This window comes from Cervus elaphus, chromosome 25 (genome assembly GCF_910594005.1).
Source record: "Cervus elaphus chromosome 25, mCerEla1.1, whole genome shotgun sequence".
Taxonomy (NCBI): Eukaryota; Metazoa; Chordata; class Mammalia; order Artiodactyla; family Cervidae; genus Cervus; species Cervus elaphus.
The window spans coordinates 65,452,884-65,475,330 of NC_057839.1; the positions used below are offsets into that span (position 1 = coordinate 65,452,884).

Genomic DNA, 22,447 nt, shown 5'->3' on the forward strand with positions numbered 1-22,447 from the left:
ATTAATCCTGTTATCTTAAAATGTATATTATGGGAGTGGGTCTGGTGAGATCTTTCTATTGTTAGTTCTAATCCTGCCATCTTAAAATGTAAACTGTGGGAGTGGGTCTAGTAAGATTTTTACAACCTTGAGACATTCTTTTGATTTATTTTAATAACCAATTGAAAAAGGATATAACTCCCTTGCTAACACTAGCGAGGGGGCCGCTCTCCGCCCCCCTTCTGATGTCTGTGTCAGAAGATTTCCCTGTCCATTTCATACTTTAATAAAACTCTGCTACACAAAAGCTCTTGAGTGGTCAAGCCTGGGCCCTGGTCCCGAAGCTAAATCTTCTTCAGAGATCATGAATCTGACATCGTTTACCATAAGCTATCATAACTCAATGAAGGTATGAGGTATGCCATGCATGGCCACCCAAGACGGACGGGTCACAGTGGAGACCCTGACAAAACGTGGTCCCCTGGAGGAGGGGGTGGCAAACCACTCCAGTATTTTGGCTGTGAGAACCCCATGAACAGTATAAAAAGACAAAAAGATATGACACCGAAAGATGAGCCCCGCCCCCCAGGTCAGAAGGTGTCTAATATGCTACTGGGGAAGACGGGAGGGCAATTCAATGGCCATGAACTTGGGCAAACTGCAGGAGATGGTTAGGGTCAGAGAGGCCTGGCATGCTGCAGTCCATGGGGTTGTAAAGAGTCAGACACAACTGAACAACAACAGATCCAAGTCCTTGTGCCAGGCTCACCTTTAGAAGGAACCCAAGCCAGTATGCCAACTGTATTTCTCTACTGAATCACCAAGTACCTGTGGAGTGAGCACCTACTGTGTGCCAGAGTCAGCCATCAGAGGGTGAGTGTATGCAGCAGCGCCCTCTACAGCTTAGCACAGAAGAGATCCGAGGGGAAGCTGAAGCTAACTGATGCATCTCCACACAGCTGCACAAATGGATTTTTCAACAAAATGATTTCGGTCTCAGTTTCAGCTGAGTTCTCAAGATAACTGGTGTCAACTGCTCCCGTTTCACAAAGTGTGTTACCAGATCACCTATGCAAGGCTGTGAAGGCTCCTGACCATTAGCTGACCTCCTGTGTCCGATCTTTAAAAGAGGTTTGAGAGGTTGGGAGAGGTACTTGATTATAAGACCTTTTTTTTTTTCCTCTCTCCTGGTGATTTTACTAGGACCCCTGCCTAGGGCTTCCCAGGGGATGCTGGTGGTAAAGAACTCACCTGCCAAAGCTGGAGACACAAGAAAGGAGGATTCGATCCCTGGGTGGGGAGTGAGTGAGTGAGTGAAGTCGCTCAGTCCTGTCTGACTCTTTGCAACCCCATGGACTGTAGGAGCCTACCATGCTCCTCTGTCCATGGGATTTTCCAGGCAAGAGTACTGGAGTGGGTTGCCATTTCCTTATCCACTGGGTGGGGAAAATCCCCTCAAATCCAAAAAACAGAAGCAATATTGTAACAGATTCCATAAAGATTTTTAAAAATGGTCCGCACCCAGAAAAAAAAAAAAAAAAACTTAAAAAAAATAGACAAGAAGGATCTTCCTAACATTGGTCTCCTCTGTACTTAAAAGCTCCCCAGGCGGCACTGTGGGAAAGAATTCACCTGACAATGCAGGAGACAGGAGAGATGCAGGTTTGATCCCTGGGTCAGGAGGATCCCCCTGGAGGAGGAAATGGTAACCCACTCCAGTATTCTTGCCTGGAAAATCCCACGGACAGAGGAGTCTGGCGGGCTACAGTCCATGGGGTCACAAAGAGTCGGACACGACTGAGCTCACACACGGCTGCCTAGGGAAGAGTGGGAGTGTGGTTTCCAGAAAGTTTTAAACTACAGGGGCGCCTCTGCGGCGGCGCTGCTCCAGACCCTCTTGAATCACTTGTCATTTCACATCTATCCCGACTTCGTCACCAGGCTGTCAGATCCCGGCGGACAGTCCACTTGGTTCCAGGCTCATCCCAGGCGCCGGCACACAGGAGGTGCAAGGTCATCAATTGCCCAACCAACACGGTCTCAGTGATGGGACAGACTGCGCGCAGAAAGGTGTGCAGGCCGGAAAGTGCGGATCTCAGAGGCGCCTACCCGCCCCGGACCCCAGCAGCGGCTTTAGCAGATGGGACTCCCCGATGTCCAAAGAAGGAGCGGGGGGCGGAGTTTCCAGGGGCATGGGGGCGGGGTCGGCCCCGCCCTCGCCCCGCCCTGCCTAGACTCGCGCGGCGCGGCCACCGTTTCCCGGCAACAGCAGATCGCGGGCGCCTGGCAGCCCCAGGCAGGAGGGCTGCACCCGGGCCCTCGGCGGGCGGGCGGAGCTCGGCGGCCAAATGGAGGACGAGGAGGAGGAGATCACGGCCTCCGCGCTGCGGGGCAAGCCCCGGCCGCTGCCCATCTCGGCGCTGTCCGCCTTCAGCTACGTCCCTCCGCGGCGCCAGGACCCCAAGGAGCACAGCTACTACTACCGCCAGGGCCGGGTGAGCCGGCATGGGGTGGGCGGGGCGGGGGTGCTGGTTGCTGGACGGCCGGGCCGGAGGACTGGACGCTGGTGGGGGCTGGGGGTCAAGGGCGGGGCTGCATGGAGGGGAAGGGGCAGGAGGGTGATGGGGGCGGGACTGCAAGTCCTGGGACGTAACCCGGGTCCGGGGAGAATAGGGGAGGGGTTACACTGCCTGGGTGGGACCAAGGGGGCGTGTTTGGGGCGGGCTGCACTTCCAGGGAATGAGATGGGGGCGGTGTTTCACTGAGGGGAAGGGCTCTGGGAGAGCTGCACCCCACGGGAAGAGTCTGGGGGAGGGGGATCAGAGGGGGAAGCAATGGGGCGAGGCTACACAGAGACATTTGTTTGATGAATAAAGGTTCGTCTAGTCAAAGCTATGGTTTTTCCGGTCGTCATGTATGGATGTGGGAGTTGGACCATAAAGATGGCTGAGCACTGAAGAATTGATGCTTTGGAATTGTGGTGTTGCAGAAGACTCTTGAGAGTCCCCTGGACGGCAAGGAGATCCAACCAGTCCATCCTAAAGGAGATCAGTCCTGAATGTTCATTGGTAGGACTGATGCTGAAGCTGAAACTCCAATACTTCGGCCACCTGATGCCAAGAACTGACTCGTTGGAAAAGACCCTGATGCTGGGAAACATTGAAGGAGGGAGAAGAAGGGGATGACAGAGGATGAGATGGTTGGATGGCATCACCGACTCAATGGACATAAGTTTGAGTAGGCTCTGGGAGTTGGTGATGGACAGGGAAGCGTGGTGTGTGCTGCAGTCCATGGGGTCGCAAAGAGTCGGACGGGACTGAGCGACTGAACTGAACCGAACACTGCGAGGGAGGGTGCTGGGGGCGGGATTACCCTGTGGAGAGGGTTTCCCCTGCTGGAGAGGGTTTCTGGGGGGCGGGGACGCAGGGCGGGGCGGGGCTACCCTACGGAGAGTGAACTGTCCGAGGGGCAGGGCTGCAATGTCAGGTTAGGAGTCTGCGGACGTGGCTGCACAAATGGGCTGGGGTGGGCTTGAGCAGCACAGCCTGTGAGAGGTTCATGGTGGGAGGGGGGCGTCAGAGTCACAGGCGTGGGAAGGTAGTAGAGAAGCCTCTCTCGGGGGCTCTTAGCCCCCAGAGAACCGCTGCTAAGACCACCAAAGGAAGACACACCCCCGCGCCCAGCCACCCAGGGGCTGGGCAGGGGCGGAGCCGTGGGGGTGGGGGGTGGGGGTGGGTTCAGTTCAGTTCAGTCGCTCACCAACTCCCGGAGCTTACTCAAACTCATGGCCATTGAGTCGTTGATGCCATCCCACTATCTCATCCTCTGTCATCCCCTTCTCCTGCCCTCAATCTTTCCCAGCATCAGGGTCTTTTCCAGTGAGTAGGCTCTTCACATCCAAAGTATTGGAGATCCAGCTTCAGCAGCAGTCCTTCCAATGACTATTCAGGGCTGATTTCCTTTAGGATGGACTGGTTGGATCTCCTTGCAGTCCAGGGGACTCTCAAGTCTTCTCCAACACCACAGTTCAAAAGCACCAATTTTTTCTTTATGGTCTAGCTCTCACATCCATAGATGACTACTGGAAAAACCATAGATGGACCTTTGTTGTCAAACTAATGTCTCTGCTTTTTAATATGCTATCTAGGTTGGTCTTCCAAGGAGCAAGTGTCTTTTAATTTCATGGCTGCAGTCACCATGTGCAGGGATTTTGGAGCCCAAGAAGATAAAGTCTCTCACTGTTTCCATTGTTTCCCCATCTATTTGCCATGAAGGGGGGGTGGGTAGGGGAAGGAGTAAAGTGCGCCTGAAGAGGAGTTGGGGGGGAACTGGACCTGTGGATGTGGGGTAGGCCAGAACGTTCAGCCAGTGTTCTGAGGCTTTTGGGGGTGGGTTAGGGCTGAGTGCTCTCTGGGGAAGCAAAGGGAGTCGCCAGGTCCCTACTGCTTCTACCGGAGCAGCAAGCTGACTGGGTGCCCAGGATCTGGAGGAAGGTTGGGAGCTGCGGTCCACTGCTGGGCGATGCTCCCTCTGGGGTCTGACTGCAGCAGGCTTGGCTGACTCGGCTTATTCTTCCTGAATTCACCCGTCAGACACATGGTTCCTCCTTTCTGGGGCCAGGTCAACCAGGCAGCAGAGAGATGCCCAAAGTGACCAGACCAGGTCTCCGTGCCTGGAAGGAGATCAAAAGTGAGCGCGAAGTGAAGTTCAAATACGCCCCGCCACCTGCTTTAAGAAAGCTTTATCAAAACACAGTCACGGGCTCATGCGTTTAGTATTGTCAATGGCAACCTCGAAGAATTAAGGAGCTGCAATCAAGACAGTGGGACGGGCAAAGTCTGTCCCAGTGATTGTCTGTCACTTTACAGAAAACACTTCCATCATCTGGTCTGATGTCTTACTGCCCTGGGAAGGTAGAAATGGGCCTTAGACAAAGTAATGCAAGTCGATTGTAAGGAAAAAGAACACAAAAAACTCAGTACAGTTGATCGCTGGGGTCATAGGCAAATTCAAGTCCTGAAGCCTTTAGTGTCATAGGAGAAAAAAAAAAAAATGACGCAGGAGAAAGGTTAACACTTAAATAAAAAGGCCTTCGAGGTGGCAAGAACAACAACAGACATTTCAAAGTCCTTTCGCAAGCCAGCTCCCAATGATAATGAAGTCCTTGTGTGAAGTGGTGTTTAATCAGCTGCAGGACCCCAGAAGCTGATCCTCTGACCTTAAGAGCATTTGGACTAAAGAGGATGAACTGTGTATCACAGGGGGACTCCGCTGCCCCTAAATTCTTTGTAAATAATTCCAAGCTCCACTCAAAGCTGAGAAGAAACGCTGAGAAGCTAGCTCTTAAGTCAGTTTCTCTGTCACCCTCACTGGTTCGTTCCTTAGGAGCACAGGCTCAGGAGTCCTGGGTAAAATTACTGTGTGTGCGTGTGAGTCACTCAGTCGTGTCCGACTCTTTGCGACCCCATGGACTGTAGCCCTCCAGGCTCTTCTATCCATGGGATTCTCCAGGCGAGAATACTGGAGTGGGTTGCCATGCCCTCCTCCAGGGGATCTTCCTGACCCAGGGATCGAACCCAGGTCTCCCACATTGCAGGCAGATTCTTTACTGTCTGAGCCACCCGGGAAGAGCTGGGTAAACTACTGACTCCGTGTTAATTAGTTCAAGTCACAGAGCAACCACTCCGTCACACCTTGCCTGTCTCTGAATCAGAGCTCAAAAGAACCAACTGCATGGAGCTCTTATGAAAATTAATGTAATTAACGGGTAGAAAGTGGCACATGGTAAGCTCAGTGTGAGCAGGCCTCTTCTTCTTCTTATCATTTTTATTTGTTCATCTTAGTGATGATTAGTTTCCTTTCATTGAAGGTTGGGTCTCGGGGCCTGTCTTTTATCCTCCACCCTTGTTGACAGTTGGAAATTAACACAGGTGTGGCAGGTAGTCTGAGTGTCAGTGTGTCAATCTATTGGTTCCTAAATTCTAAGGCATCTCCCCTGTGGGAGCTCAAAGTCAAAGCTCTGATAATAGCACACTTATTCAAAGCCCGTGGCTCAGGAGGTCAAGAATCTGCCTGCCACGCAGGAGACCCGGGTTCGATCCCTGGGTCGGGAAGACCCCCTGGAGAAGGAAATAGCCACCTACTCCGGTATTGCCTGGAGAATGTCACGGACAGAGGAGCCTAGCGGGCTACAGTCCATGGAATTGCAAAGAGCCTGACCGACTGAGCAGCTAACACTTTGATTTTCAGTGTCACAGATCTTAAGACAGCTTTACCCTCTAAAGCTGCCAGCAAAAACGCTATCAACTCCTGTCCCGCTCCCGAAGGGGCCTCTGGCAGTGTGTGCCTTCCCCATAGGTTCAGTTCAATGGTATTTTTAAATGACTTTTCTTCTTCTTCCGCCTCAGCCACATTTCAGCCCCTGAAATACAAAGGCTAAGTCAGAGGAGAATGACCTTTCAGGAAGGTTTTGATTAAATTTTTCAAAGTCTAAGAGCTGCATTGAGAAAAAAAAAAAAACCTTAGGCAGTGTTAGAATACGCTTTCTGTCATGCTAATGTGAATTGTGGACAGCTCTGTTGTGAGAGAAGCTTTGCTCAGAAAGCCCTATCTTGGTTTTGGTGGGATTAGCCAATTTTCCTTGCTGGTTTGTGGGAGAAGCACAGAGGCAAGGGGTTGAGTGTTGTTTCTTTGCCCTCCTGATACCGAATTTCCCTTTGCCAAGTGCGGCCAACGACTTGGTAAAAAAGATGATGGGTTTGACCGCACAGAGGAGCTAAGGGGCATCTCTGAAGGGTCCGTGCCAGCGTCCAGGATGCAGGAGGTGTTCAATCTCAGCTCCAGGAGCCCCTCCTGAGTGGAGGAGCCTTTGGGCACCACACACACCTGCCACACCTGGGGAAGCTGAGCTCCTGTTCTGTTGCTGGCCCGCCTTTAAAATCTAGGCAAGTTTCTCTCCGTTATCCAGCGGACTCTCGCACCCACACGCCATCCAGTCTCAGCGTGTACTAGCCAAATGCAAGTATGCCCCCTGCAAGACACATTTCCGTTCCCACTCCTGCCCGATTTTCTGCTTGGCATTTACTACTATCTGACCTACTAAATATTTTCCTTGGTTATCCTGTTGGTTTTCTTCCCTCTCCTATTAAAATTGGAGGGCAGGGATTTATTTGTATGCCTCCTGTGTCCTCAGCAACTGAAAGAATGTCCACGGTCTCATAGTTCGTGTGTCGTAAATACCTGCTGATGAATCAGTAAGGATGAATAAACGGATGCAGATTTTTTTAAACAAAGTGACAAGTCACCGGTTGACAAGCTTAGCCTCTTAGACTAAACAGAGGTTTCCTTTTGGATTATCTGCTCTTTGGGTTATCCTTGACCTTGCTCTTCTCCTAGGGGACCAGAATTGGGAGTGGACTGTGGTTGCCTCTCTCTGCCTAGGCGGTCTGCACTCCCTCTGTTCAGTGACCTGTCCCAGGAAACTTAGGGCCTGGAGGGGTGGGGCGGAGTGTCTTCCTGCAGCTTAGGAAGGGGCAGGTCACTGAGGAAGGAGGATGGAGTGAGCTGAGGGGTCATGTGTGTCCTTCTAGTGGAAGTCCTTCTTCTGGAAGGAAGCACTGGGAAGGGGGAAGAAGTGTTCCCACCAGTCATGACCGCCGTGTGAACACATGGTGAAGACCTTTCCATGTGTGTTTATGAATGTGATCATGTGCATCGAACTTCTTAAAATAATATGTTCGCACATGATCACACAACTATGTGTATATACTTGCAGCACACTCTTTTCATTTAACACTACATCTCAGACTCTTTCAAAATCATCCCCTTTTAAGAAGTACAACAATCAAATAATACATGAAAAGTGTTCGTCACTCAGTTGTGACCTCATGAACTGTAGCCCACAGGCCCCTCTGTCCATGGGGTTTTCCAGGCAAGAATACTGGAGTGGCTGCCATTTCCTTCAGCAGGTGTTCCTGACCCAGGGATTGAACCTGGGTCTCCTGCATTACAGGCAAACAGCACTTTCCCCAATATATTTAACCAAGAGACATGTGTAAGATTAGATTCAGGTTTCAGCCCATATAATGACTTTTTCTTCCTGAATGTGAATTGCTGCAGGTGGGGGTGGGGGGTGATGGGAGGATGAATGGGGAGCTGATATCAGTGGAAGAGAGAAGGCAGCTGGCTCCACTCTTGTTAAGTTAACAAAATATTCAGATTATTTGGAAAGTTGTGAAAATTTCCCCAACTTGGGATCTTAACACACCAGAGAGGAAATAGTCTTTGCCAGGAACCAAAGAGATAGTTGAGTATTGTCCTTTTAAAAATGTTAAGATTATGTCCTTGATGAGCTCCAGTTCTTCTGAGATATAGAATTCTGAACAATGTTAAAATTAATGAAAACATCCTCCTTAAGCTTTGTCTACTGCCTAACTCCCAAGGAGAAGTGCTGGAAGTATCAGAAGGGAAAATGAAGCTCTTAAGAATCAAAGAAAACTACTCTCAGTCACCTTGGGAATTTTCGGTTTTGAAAGTAGGTCGCACAGCTCTGGGAAGCCAGACAGTCTGAAAGCCTGCAGGTGACAGGTAGCAGTACTATGGTCCATGAGGAGAGGAGCTGAGTGTAGCCCCGTGATAACCTTCTTAGTCAAGGTGGGCTGGGACGTGCTGCGCAGACAAATGGACTCCAAACCCTGAGTCTTAACTAGTGGTGTGTCAGAGCCTGATCATACTGACAAAGGGAGATTTTAGCATTTCTTCTGGACTCTGCATTCAGGTAAAAGCCTGAAATTGCCACGATGGGTGTGCTAACACCACAGAAATGATCAAATGCTTCAAAATTGTTTTCTTTTTCCTCCAGAGAGCAGGTTGTTAACACAAGCCCACCACTGGCCTTAAACATATAAACATAATGAAATATAGCCCAACATGTATGTTTCTCCTGGGCAGCTCTTCTGAACGCAGTGACTTGGGAAACTAGGCTTCTCCATTTTAGTTGCTCCGTTATTGCCAAGGCCTAGGAAACTTTGGGGTTTGGTAGTTCTTCCCTGGATCCTTTAATTTGCTGGCCATTGAGCAAGGTGAGAATTGATGCTTTCAAGCTATGGTGCTGGAGAAGACTCTTGAGAGTCCCTTGGACTGCAAGGAGATCCAGCCAGTCCATCCTAAAGGAGATCAGTCCTGGGTGTGCATTGGAAGGACTGATGTTGAAGCTGAAGCTCCAATACTTTGGCCACCTGATGGGAAGAGCTGACTCATTGGAAAAAACCCTGATGCTGGGAAAGATTGAGGGCAGGAGGAGAAGGTGATGGCAACAGAGGATGAGATGGTTGGATGGCATCACTGACAGAATGGACATGAGTTTGAGCAAACTCCGGGAGTTGGTGAAGGACAGGGAGGCCTGACGTGCTGCAGTCCATGGGGTCGTAAAGAGTCAGACATGACTTAGCAACCGAACAATAACAAAGAGCAGGGTGAGAGAGTGTGGAGGCCTGCAGGAGAGTTTCTTGGGGACTAGGCCTAGATGGTTGTGTCCACTGATTTCACCCTCATTCCCTGGCCAGAGCTGTATCCCACCTGCCCTGGATAATTATGATGGAAACTGGAAATTGCAGTCTTCTGTTTGTGCTGGAAGAAGAAAGGTTTGGTGGGCACTCAGCAGTACCCTTGCCACAATGGAAAAATATGTTTGTTTCCTTTCTCTTGTTTCTTCTTTGCAGAGCTGATCTGGTTTAAAGTTTCAATGGAGAGTGCATTTACATTCAGAATGGTCTGAAAGGGAGGGGAAAATAAAAGACTTGCATTTCAGTTTGCTCAGAATCTAACCCCAACTATTTGTGTGAGAATTTGTGTGCCTTCTGGGAGGAGGAGAGCTGCCAAGATTGGGAGGAGGCACCGGGCATAATAAAATCCGCAGCCCTAGAGGAGATGGCCCCTAGGGTCCCTACTGGTCACCTCCTCTCTGGCCGAGGTTCTCCGGGTGCAGAAGGGGGCACCCGTGGCCACCAGCAGGTGCTCGGTCCTAGGGAGACAGGTCATTCGGTTGCCACTGTAGGTTCTCCCTGAAACACACCCGTTTCACGGGTCAGCTGGGCCTGGAGGGATTCCAGTGACGATCAGACATCTAGATTATGACCAAGAGCCCAGATTGTATTACTGTGTAAATGGAGGTGACGGAATTTCAAATTACTGTTTGTGTCTGCCTTTGGGCTTCTGCTGGGGCTGGCCTGTAGCTCTGAACCCTAAAGGGAATGGTCCACATTGCAGTAGCTCCCTTACAGAAGGCGGGCATGCTTGTTTGGAGAACCTGCCTCCCACCATCCCAGCAGAGTGGTTGGCAGGCATGCTTGAGCCTCTGATGTATTTCTGCAGGGCCCACTGGCCTGGTGATTATTTAAACAAACAAACAAAAAAAAAATGCTGCAACATTTCCATAGTCTCTCTAGGCTAGAAGCGAGCACCCAGCCAACCCCACCAGCTTCTGCTTCTGTGGACATCTTACTCATTGATGTTAAAGATAACTGAGATTTTGGACTTCCCTGGAGGCCCAGTGATTGACTCCATACTTCTAATGCAGGGGGGTGTGGGTTCAATCCCTGGTCGGGGAATAGAGATTCAACATGCCATGCTTTGTGGCAAAAAAAAAAAAAAAAAAAAAGCCTACAAAAATATACTGAGGTTTCTCTATCATTTCCTAAAGGTCTATAAAGTTTGAATTTTATGTGATAAGCAAATATCTGATTTTACATGGTCAGAGTGATGTGTATTCTCTTTGTGGTAGTTCCCCTTTTGCTTTTATGCCTAGAAGGCCCCTTATGGCTTTTCTTTTCAGCTATTTCACTAATCCATCCTGAGTTTACTTTTGCCTGTAGTGTGATATGAAGACCTAAGTTTCTTTTTCCCCCAAACAGCTAGCCAATGTTCATGGTACCAAAATCTGAATAATGGATCACCTCTCCATAGATTTGGGTCTTTGGCTTTTTTATCTGTGTGAGTACAAGGTTGGACTTCCCTGGGGTCCAGTGGTTAAGACTCTGTGCTTCCAAAGCAGGGGGCAGGGGTTCAGTCCCTGGTCAGGGAAATAAGATCCTACATGCCACTTGACATAGTCATGTATGGATAGGAGAGTTAGATTATAAAGAAAGCTGAGCGCTGAAGAATTGATGCTTTTGAACTGTCGTGTTGGAGAAGACTCTTGAGACTCCCTTGAACTGTAAGGCAATCCAACCAGTCCGTCCTAAAGGAAATCAGTCCTGAATATTCATTGGAAGGACTGATGCTGAAGCTGAAACTCCAATACTTTGGCCATCTGCTGTGAAAATTGACTCATTGGAAAAGACCCTGATGCTGGGGAAGACTGAAGGCAGGAGGAGAAGGGGACGACAGAGGATGAGATGGTTGGGTGGCATCACTGACTCGATGGACATGAGTTTGAGCAAGCTCCGGGAGTTGGTGATGGACAGGGAAGCCTGGCATGCTTCAGTCCATGGGGTTGCAAAGAGTCAGACACAACTGAGTGACTGAACTGAACTGAGTACGAGCTTACCTTCAGGAGGTTGTAGGTTGCCTTTAGGAGGGGTGAAAGGCAGGGCCGACCAAACAAGTACATGCACGGACCCAGCAGCTGAGTGGGAGAGACAAGGAGGTGCCAAGAAGAAGCTCCTGCAAGGTGACCTCGTTCCATGCCCACTGGGCACAGATTGAGCAGTCACAGCTCCCCGTCTAGCACATGGAGTGACTCGGAAGGCGCACAGGTCAGCATTCCAGCATCGCTGATTCAATGTCTTGTACATGATGCCTCTGAAATTTTGGAAGAACCTGAAAATAATGTTTCTAAAAGACAGCCTTGTTTTCGTTACTAGATGGTTAATGGTGTTGCAGGGAAGAGCCAATAATGGCTCCATGTTGGAACTGTGTTGATGGGCTCTCTGTTGCTTCTGTTATTATAATCATTCATAGTGGCCTGCCTCAGAGGGCCCTGCCCTTCTGCCTGACTGTTGAGAAAAAGTGCCTTTGTTCAGGACCCTGTCCACCTGTGGATGGCAGGAAGGAAGAAATTAACACATCCTCTGCCTGAGGCTTGCCATTCTAGGAGATAGTTGTAAGATTAATGGCCTTTTTACTTTGTTTACTTTGTCACCAGCCCCCCACCCCCCCACCCCACGCTGCCCCTCTCCAGTCTCTGTTCTATAAAAGAACCTGGCATCTAGACCCTGATGAGATGGTTATTTTAAGATATTAGTTTGCCATCTCTTAGGTCAGCTGGCTAACTTGTTGCCTCAACACCCATTTCTTGGATTCATTGGCCTATTGTGCTTCAAGCAGAGCAAGTTTGGGCTCCGTAGCAGTGGTACCAGGATGGCAGCCATGTCTGGGTTATCTTCAGACCTTCCTGAGCAGGAGCCAGATGTCCTGCACAGGATGGATGATGTGTGAAGGCGTTTTCAAGGCTGGGCTGAAGCTACGTCACACTCCAGCCATTTCCTCTGTTGCTGGAAGCCCTGAGTTCCCACACTGAGAGTCTTCGGGATGTGATTTCCAGCAGATGGTGCACACATCATGCATCCTTTTCACTGTGACCTTCTAGCTCCGTGTCCTGCAGTTGGAAGGGGTCATTCTAGCATGAAAGATGGGCAAAAAAACAAGCAGGCTCAGGTTCCAGACCCTGTGATCCCAATTCCAGTGAGATGGCCAGTCTGTGTTCACTGCTGGAGGATTCAAGGCCAGTGGCAGTTGGTTTTTGTAGTTATTAAGTCACTAAGTCATGTCTGACTCTGACCCCATGGACTGCAGCACACCAGGCTTCCCTGTCTTTCACTATCTCCTGGGGTTTGTTCAAACTCATGTCCATTGAGTTGGTGATGCTATCTAACCATCTCATCCTCTGTCGTCCCCTTCTCCCGCCTTCAATCTTTCCCAGTATCAGGGTCTTTCCCAGTGAGTCAGTTCTTCACTTCAGGTGGACAAAGTATTGGAGTTTCAGCTTCAGCATCAGTCCTCCCAATGAATAGTCAAAGTTGATTTCCTTTAGAATTGACTGGTGTGATCTCCTTACTTTCCAAGGGACTCTCAGGAGTCTTCTCCAGCACCACAATTTGAAAGCATCAATTCTTCAGTGCTCAGCCTTCTTTATGGTCTAACTCTCACATCCGTACATGACTACTGGAAACCATAGCTTTGACTACATAGACCTTTGTGAGCACTTGGCTGGAGGAACATAAATGACAGGCCTGACTTACAAGGTGGAAATTAGAGATCAGTTAACACATGGATTTCCTCTTTTACTAGATACCAAATGAGGCAGTTTTATTTATGTAGTAAGAAAAATTGGGGATTAAAATTATGGAGATGTTACAGATGGTAGCTCTGTTAACAGGATTGTTTTCTAACACATCAGAGCTCTGTGTGTGTGTTTTATACATATGTTTGCTGTATGTACAAAATACATGAATATTTTACATGTATATATAACATATGCCAAATATATATATCTATGTTCATACATATATGAATTACAGTTTTTATAGCTGCTATATATGATTAAAGAAAATATTTCTGTCTCTCTGAAGGAGGAGAACATCTCTTTGGATATATTGTCCTAGAATGCAGAGATTGTTCGCTTTTCAAAGTCGTACAAGCCTATTAGAGAAAATTTGAGAAATTCAAGAGAAGCAGAAATGAAGGAGAAAACACAGATATCAAACATATTATTATTATTTTAAGGTTTGAACTCCAGGATGGAGTCAGGGAGAGTGAGGAGCCTCTTCTGGGAAGAAGGGGGTCTATAACAAGTGGAGAAAAAGGGCCCCTGGCAACATCTATGCCCCTTTGGGGCCCCGTTGAGGCCAGGGGCCTGGCCTCCCTGCTCCCATCACTGCCCACACGATGACCTTCCCGATACACGTTTGTTGCCATGGGGAATCTCTATATGTTACCTCTACCCTCCATCAGGGAGGGTTCAGGCCTTTCAAGCCCCCTGAAACTTCCACGACTCAGCCCCTGAATAAACCCATGGCTTGCTTTCTCTCTTTATTCCCAGACTGGAGTCATTTCCCTGTATGACTGTGTTTTTAAGAGGGACCCAGGTTATAATCAGAACTTACACCGAGATGACAGAGAACACGCCAAAGGCCTGGGACTCCACATTAATGAGGAGGTAACAGCAAGAGGGTGTCGCCGGGTGTGAACAGATTCGCAGTGTGCGTGTTTGTTTACCATTGAGTTCAGCTGCACGAAACTCTCCCTGTCTTCCTGTGCCGGGAAGAGACGACCAAGCTGCTGTCGCTGTAACTCGGTCCTGTTAAACTGTTCATTTTTGTGACTGTTCAGTCCTGTGAGAATGAAAGTTTCAAGTCGTACCCGACTCTTTGCAACCCCATGGACTGTAGCCTGCCAGGCTCCTCTGTCCATGGAATTCTCCATTCACTGGAGTGGGTTGCCATTCCCTTCTCCAGGGGATCTTCCCAACCCAGGGATCAAACCTGGGTCTCCTGTATTGCAGACAGATTCTTTACTGTCCAAGCTACCAGGGAAGCCCAGCCCAGTCCTATAGAATTTAACAGTTCCATGACAGCAAAACTCATAAGTTCTTTCCGACAGATAAACAGGTCTCTGCTGGACCTCTGAGGCCTGGTATCACGGTTCCAGGGGCCCTGGCCTTCCGGGAATGAAAGCACATGGACAAGAGAGATTATTTCTCCCGAGTTACTGGGTTACTATATGCACCACATATGGCTCAGTTCCTCTACTATCTGAATAGTTTTCTGGAAGCAGCTGACAGGGTGGGTGGCGACCAACCAAGGGAACCAGACTTCCAGGGTGAGAAGGTCAGGCTCACAGCAGATGCCTGGGGTGGGGGAAGGAGGAGGAGGCTGTGCGTCCCCTTGATAGGGCCAGGACCATCTGCCCACTGGGTTCGACCCCCCTTCCACACTGGAACATTGTCTCCATAAAATCTGATGCGAGGACAGTATATTAAAATTCATGTGCTGCATTAATATCATCATCTTTGTACAATACACAGAAATCTGCATGTAAGAGCTTCTGGTGGGATTGCTTTTTGGATCAGAGGATTTTTGCCTGCTGGCTGTTAATGTTTTAGAATGTTGCCATGTCACTTTCCATGAAACTCGTAATTGATGTGAAATTAAGTGATGGAAGTGCTAAGAGGTATCACTGCTTAAGTCACAGACATGAACAGTTTTTCTGCTGTGTTGTTGTTATTCAGTGGCTAAGTCATGTCCCACTCTTTGCAACCCCCATGGACAGCACTTCCTTGTCCTTCACTATCTCCGGGAGCTTGTTCAGTCTCATGTCCATTGAGTCGCTGATGCGATCCAACCATCTCATCCTCTGTTGCCCCCATCTCCTGGAACACTCCCTCAGTCTTTCCCAGCATCAGGGTCTTTTCCAATGAGTCTGTTGTTTTTGGTCTGTGTTAATTCACTCCCAGTTAGTAGTGAAGTTTGTGCTTTTCTCTCATAAGTATGGACTTCCCTGGTGGCTCAGATGGTAAAGTGTCTGCCTGCGATGAGGGAGACCCAGATTGAATGCCTGGGTCGGGAAGATCTCCTGGAGAAGGAAATGGCAACCCACTCCAGTATTCTTGTCTAGAAAATCCCACGGACGGAGGAGCCTGGTAGGCTACAGTCCATGGGGTTGCAAAGACTCAGACATGACTGAGCGACTTCACTTTCAATTTTCTCACAAGTGTACATGCCTAACATGACTTAAAGTCAGTCAGACATTTTGAGCACCTCCCATATGCCACTGTGAGTATAAAAAGAATGAAAGAGGATTGTCTGCCCTCATAGAGCTGAAATTCCCATGAGGAGACAGAAAAATAAAAACCCAGTAAATGATGAACTGAATTCCAGGTGAGTGATAAGTGATATGCAAAGAGATACAGCCTTTTAAGGGGATGGGGACAATGAAAGGGATGAGGAGGTCTGGGGATGTGATGGGGGCTGGGGAGGTGAGGAGTTGGGGAGATGTGTGTCTGGGAGAAGGAAGGAGGGGAAGAGAAGACAGGCGGGAGGGGCAGCAGGGAGAAGGGAGGAGACGGAGGAGGAACACGATCCTGAAGGCAGTGGGTACCTGGCGCCCCCTGCAAGATCTTGGACTGTCCTGAACGTCTTGAGGACATTGGTGGCCCGGAGCAGAGGGGACAGGATCTGACCTGGTTGAAGAGAACCACCATCCCACCCCTGCCAGTGGCATCAGTTCAGTTCAGGCGCCCAGTCCTGTCCGACTCTTTGGGACCCCATGGACTGCAGCAGGCCAGGCCTCCCTGTCCATCAGCAGCTCCGGGAGTTTACCCAAACTCATGTCCACTGAGTTGGTGATGCCATCCAACCACCTCATCCTCTGTCGGTGCTTTCTCCTCCCGCCTTCGGCGTCAGTGTGGTCCTAACCGGCCCCTCAGGGGCTGCAATGGTTCATTTGTAGGTTTCTTCTGCACGGAGAAGCCCGGTGGAGGGGGAGGCGGGTGTGGGGACATGCAGGCGTGGACAGGTGAGAACGCTCTACTCCCTTCCTACAGGAGCGCGAGCGGCCGGTGGGGGTGCTGTCGTCTTCCGTCTACGGCTGGCGCATCCACCAGCCCGTGGAGCCTCTGAACCGGGACCATGGCCGCGCGGGCCACGTGAAGGCCGACTTCTACCGGAAGAACGACATCACCAGTATCAAGGCGCCTGGCTTCGGGCACATCTCTCCCGCCTGAGTCCCTTCCATGGCCCGAGGGCACACGGGCGAGAGGGAGGGCAGCGCTGACCGCGGGGACGCTCGGAGGGCCCCCCAGGGCCGGCGGGCGCCCCTGATGCGCGCTGGGCCGCGGGGAAGGACCAAGGACCACGCAGGGCTGCTTGCCTGTGCGTTTCCTGGGCGACCAGCCGGGCCAAAGGCCTGCGATTCTTAGGATGGACACCTGGTAGGACGTTTTTTCACCGGAACCAATTTCAAGATGAAATCATACTGGAGACTGATTCACTGTGGGCATCTGAATAAAATGAAAACCTTGTTCCCTCCTTGACCGCGGTTGGTTTTGCTTTCTGTTCGCTCCTCTCCAGGTTTGCGCGTCTCCCTGGCAGAGGCGCTCATGGCAATGGTGCGCAGGTGTTTTTCTTACCGGTTATGGGAACTGATACCGTCTGATGGCACTAATAACAATGGGAGATAAAACTGCCTTTTGGCACAATTAGACTCTAGATTCTACAACCGCCCCCTCCCCCGCCAGAGGTCTGAGGCACAAATCACAGAATTTTGCGTAACTAAGGACAGAAGCCCCCTGCAGGAAGAGTGGCCAGTGAGCAGGGGCAATACTCCTCGGGTCTGTGCAGGGGTTTTTCACTGCGATGGCTTCTCTGGTTTTGGAGCCTGGGCTCTAGGGCCCCTGGCTTAGTTGCCCCAGGACATGTGAAATCTTCCCAGACCAGAGATAGAACCCGTGACCACTGCATTGTAAGGCGAATTCTTAACCGGTGGACCACCAGGGAAGCCCCATCTTTAAAGGGGGAGTTCCAAGCCTTGAAGAGTTTGTGTGGGAATCAAGGAGCCACTGGAGTGTGGTCTTCCCACATAGGGGCTGTGACGGTTCATTTGTAATTTTCTTTTAGGAAGCAGCTGCTGCTTTTAACCAAAGTTGGAAATGTTTACTCTGGAGATGATTTGAAACTTATTTCAAGTGTTAAGATGTTGGCTATTGTTTTGATGAATGGATCTCTTGGTAGAAATCACCCTTCATCTATTGTGATTAAATTTCCCACAGCTTAGCAGTTAATGGGCAGGTGATTAATTTCACTGCTGATTCCTCCACTGCTTGTATTGTTTTGACTGAGGACTTTATGACACTATGTGTTCCTGGCAATTTCAAGGTTGAGCAGCTCTTAAATATTTTTTTATACTTTTGAAAATGTTTTTTCACTATAGTTTTTTTTTTTTTTTCCCCAAACAATAGCAGTTTTTTTGGAATGCCTTTGGGTGCGTTAACTACATTTATAATAACATTATAGAAAGTATACAAAGTTTGGGTTATGGAAATTTTTATAAATTACTTTCTTCAGTCTTGATTATCAAGAAAGACAAGGCATCTCAAAGAAATGCCTTCATCTGAAAGTAGATGCAGTAAATTAATATCAGAGTAGGTTATTTTCAGTAACCTTAAGTCAGGCCCTACTCCCTCACCCTTCCACTGCTTTTAAAAAGCAGGCCTTGAACTGGGCAAGAGTTCAAAAACTCACATTTGTTAGGTAGCAAGGGAAAATTAAATGTATTTCTTTTAGCATCTTGATTTTTACACTTCAAAGACAATCAATGAATGCCTGTTAGTCAGCTTTGTCAAAGAGAAACATATATTAAAAGAATTTGTTTCGATCTATCAAGTTTTCACCATGAGTCAGTATTTTTCAAAGGCAAGAGTGTTGGTGTATTTAGGAAAGCACGGCTGCACTGGGAAAAGGAATAACATGGAAGACTGATGATAACGTAGACTTCTCTAAACAGGTGTACTGAAAATTCTGCACTATTAAGGGGATTGGATTCACAGCATTTTTCATGAGAGGGAGATTCCTACAAGACTTGGAGGTTCGGGAAGGCTTTAAGGAGAGTCTTACGTGTCGTCAAATGTCGCAAGCATGATGGCTGATGGACATGGAAGGCAGGTCCCTTCATTTGCATGATCTGCTCATGGGAATGTTTGGGGTTGCCCAAACTGAGGGGTCTTGACCCTGAGCCACACTTTCAGATTCAGGAAACAAGCAGCTTTCCGTTTTATCTCATCTCAGTCATCTGGGAAACTTGGGGCAAGCCCCCGGACCTCTCTGCACCCCCTATTTCCTCTCTTGCAAAATGCAGGGGCCTCAGGCTTGCCTGTGGATCAAAATCACGTGGAGTTGTTCTCCGAAGCACAGCGAGCATGCTTCCCCACTGCCCACCAGGATTTCCAACCCGGCAGGTCTGCGTTGGGGCCTGAAACGTGTACATTTCTAACACATTTCCAGGTCATGCTGATGCTGCTGTCTGGGAACCTCACTTTGAGAGACCCAGGTATGCACAGACCTTTGAGAGGTGGACTCTGATAATAATTCATTGCTTTAAAAAGTCTACTCTTTGATAAGACTGGAGATACAGCTTTGGGGGGAAAAAATTCTCCCTTCGCATGCCAGGGCAGGGGTTGAGGGGCAACATTTAAGAGTGTTTGGCGGGGATTTCCCTGGTGATCCGGTGGCTGAGACTCCAAGCTCCCAATGCAGAGGGTCTGGGTTCGATCCCTGGTCAGGGAACTAGATCCTATATACCACAAATAAAAGTTCGAATGCCGCAACTAAGACCCAGCACAGCCAATAAATAAATATTTTATGAAAGAGAGCTCTTGGGTGTACATGTGTCCCCCCCGTCCCAAACCCTGGTCCCACCTCCCTCCCCATCCGCCTGTGGCTGATTCATGTCAACATATGGCAAAAACCATCACAATATTGTAAAGTAATTAGCCTCCAATTAAAATAAATTAAGGGGGAAAAAAAAGAGCTCTTGGTGCATCACTCTCTGCGGGTGTCTTCTTTTAAGGGCAGGTGACATAGGAGCCCCAGGATGGCTGCTGTAGGCTGTAAGGGAAGAACCCACAGGCGCTGTCTGAAGTCACTGAACCTAGGGCATCCTTGCCCAGATTTTGGTTACAGTGAAGACAAATGCCCTTATACCATTTTTCTCCTCTCACTCACCGTTCTAGAGAATTAGGTGTATTAAGGCCAATGCTGAGTTGCAATTATAGGATCAAAAATTCTGACTGAGGCAGACAAGCGGGCCAGTCAGGCTGTATCCCCACTCTGGGATGAAGGCCGGTTATTAATTTTGATAAGCGCTTTTTACCGAGTGTGAGCCAAGGTCCTGGCAGGGCGGCCGCCTCGATCCTGAGACGCGCTGGCAGGAGCGGGGCCTGGGTACCCGCCAGCCTCTCTCACGGTCATTAGCTCTGTTAGTCAGACTTGACCCCACGAGCTACCAATGGGAAAAGACTCCTGAGAGAAACTGAAATGTGTGTTCAACGTCTCACAGCTAGAAAAACACCAGAGGCAGGGATCAAACCGAGGGCTTTGCTGCTTCAAGTCCAAGTTCCCAGCTGCTTCCTCATGGATCACTGGGGTCCTCTACCTTTTACAGAGGCCTGCCCTGAGCTACAGTCTGCCCAGCCAGGCAGGCGTTTGTAGCTCTGCTTTTAGACATTCCATTATGCACCACCTGGGTTGGCCAAAAAGTTTGTTTGGATTTTCTCATAACAGCTTACTGAAAAACTCAAATGAACTTTTTGGCCAACCCTTTATTTACTACTCTCTTTGGTAAAGTATGATATCTTTATGTAAAGAAAGACTTCCCTGGTGGCTCAGACGGTAAAGCGTCTGCCTACAATGTGGGAGACCCGAGTTCAATCCCTGGGTCAGGAAGATCCCGGAGAAGGAAATGGCAACCCACTCCAGTATTCTTGCCTGGAGAATCCCATGGATGGAGGAGCCTGGTGGGCTGCAGTCCATGGGGTCCCAAAGAGTTGGACATGACTAAGCAACTTCGCTTTCACTTTGGTAAAGTATGATATCTTTATGTAAAGGAAGACACCAAAACTTTAGTGTCGGATTTACAAAAACACGGTTTTCCAGGGTTTACAAAAACACGGTTTTCCAGGGTTCCTCTCTTCAAAAATGAATAGACGTTGGCTTTGTACAGTCTTCAGCCTCTTTAGACATAACAGGCAACCCATGGGGTTTTGGCAGCTTCTCTCATTAGTTCAAATTACTGGGGTGCTGATATACAGAATTCCAAATTATTCTGTGTCTCACAGCTCTACTGAAGGATTACAGTAGACCAGAGTATGTGGACAGAGTGTGTGCTGATGCTAGCAGAGAATTGTTTTCATAGTGAAATATTTTCCCCTGTAAATCTTCTATGTTGTTGTTGTTCAGTAGCTAAGTCATGCCCGACTCTTTTGCGACCCCGTGGACTGTAGATCACCAGGCTTCTCTGTCCATGGGCCTTTCCAGGTAAGAATACTGGAGTGGGTTGCCATTTCCTTCTCCAGGGGATCTTCTTGACCCAGAGGTTTAACCCACATCTCCTGAAAATGCTCTAGAGACAGGTCAAGATTGAAAATCACATGACACCCTTTCTGGGGAGTTGCATCATCAGGGATCAGCCCCGCAAACTGTCTCCATCTGATTTACGCAAGGAGAGCTCAACCATCTCAGGGACTTCCCGGGGGCTCAGGGCTTCGGAACCCACCCTGCAGTGCAGGGCACGTGGGTTCGATCCCTGGTTGGGGAACTAGGATCCCACGTGTCTTAGGGAAACTAAGCCTGAGCGGCAACTACTGAGCTTGTGGGCCACAACTGGAGAGACCATGCTCTGTGATGTAAGATCCATCATGAGGCAACGACGATCCCATGTGCTGCAACTGAGACCCGATGCAGCCAAATAAACTGAAGGGGAAAAAAAAAGGATAGCTCCACCTCTGCTTCTGGACAGTCCCTTCTGAAACAGCTCTGTCCAGGGGAGAACACGTGGAAAACCAACTCAGTTCTGGAAAGGGGGCGGCGGTGGGGTGCGGAACATACAGACTATCAACCAAAGTACATAAAACTTTTAATGAATTAACCTTACAAAAGACAATGGCATCAAAACATCAGACGCGTCTGGTACAAAACTAGTCCTAGGTCGTGAGAACTAATTCTGGTGATGGAGGTGAGGTGTCGCTGGCACAAAACACGACGGAGCAGGGTGGCGGGGGCCCCCGGAACCCAGCTGGGCCCGTGGACAGTCACTGCAATGAGACACGTGGGCGCACACGGCGGGTTCCAGGTGGGGTGACAGAATCAACTTAGTCACAAGTACTGTGTGTTTTAGTATCAGACTAGCGGATGCGGTTGGCGAGCTACCATATTTTCCAGAAAAGAACATGCACCTGAAGATAATATACACCGCCCCCACCCCCCCAGTTTTATTGCCTTAAGAATTTTTGCCTGTTTCCCCTCTCCCCTCTTCGTCAGTTTCGCTGAAGGCTCTTCTGCGGTAACGCGCGCTCCTTTCCCTTCTGCTAGGAGTAAGCACAGTGGAAGTGGCAGGGCGATCCTGGCACACGTCAGACCCCGAACGGCAGGCCGCCAGGTCACAGGAAGGAGTCTGCAGAGGCTCCGGAGGACACGACAGAGCAGGCACACACACCACAGACAGGGACGCGAGTGGCAGTCAGAAAGTGCATCGTCATCGTCCCGAAGGTACAGTCCTCTCACCAGAACCAGAGGCGAGGCTTCAGGAGGTCAGGTTGCTCTGAGAAAGGGACCGTGACATCTCCGTGTTGACGAAGTAGGTCTTCAGGTCCCCCTTTCCTTTCACGTTGATGATTCCCCGACACGTGCACGTGTAGCCCAGGGTCTGTAGGATGACGCTCGTCTCCTCTGTCACCTGGAGAAGCACAGTGACAGGTGAG

General features: G+C 49.3%; 2 protein-coding genes across 4 annotated transcripts in view; one reads left to right on the forward strand and one right to left on the reverse strand.

Annotated features, from left to right (window-relative positions):
* Positions 1-2,210: 2,210 nt before the first annotated feature.
* On the forward strand, positions 2,211-17,008 carry C25H5orf49 (chromosome 25 C5orf49 homolog). The gene is made up of 3 exons (XM_043887839.1): positions 2,211-2,474; positions 14,018-14,134; positions 16,520-17,008. Exons 1-3 carry the CDS (start codon positions 2,328-2,330, stop codon positions 16,697-16,699), a joined length of 444 nt encoding a protein of 147 aa, XP_043743774.1. The 5' UTR covers positions 2,211-2,327; the 3' UTR covers positions 16,700-17,008.
* Positions 17,009-21,586: 4,578 nt separating this feature from the next.
* Positions 21,587-22,447, reverse strand: part of ADCY2 (adenylate cyclase 2) — a 442,181-nt gene continuing 441,320 nt past the window's right edge. For all 3 annotated transcript variants that reach the window (XM_043887179.1, XM_043887178.1, XM_043887177.1), the window contains one exon: positions 21,587-22,422. In XM_043887179.1, coding sequence (XP_043743114.1) covers positions 22,270-22,422 — 153 coding nt within the window. In that variant the 3' untranslated portion in view covers positions 21,587-22,269. The remainder of the gene's footprint in view (positions 22,423-22,447) is intronic.

Coding starts and splice junctions, on each gene's coding strand:
- C25H5orf49 (XM_043887839.1), top strand. CDS start 2,328: ATGGAGGACGAGGAGGAGGAGATCACGGCCTCCGCGCTGCGGGGCAAG. Junction 2,475..14,017: donor ACTACTACCGCCAGGGCCGG/GTGAGCCGGCAT, acceptor CTTTATTCCCAG/ACTGGAGTCATTTCCCTGTA. Junction 14,135..16,519: donor GACTCCACATTAATGAGGAG/GTAACAGCAAGA, acceptor CCCTTCCTACAG/GAGCGCGAGCGGCCGGTGGG.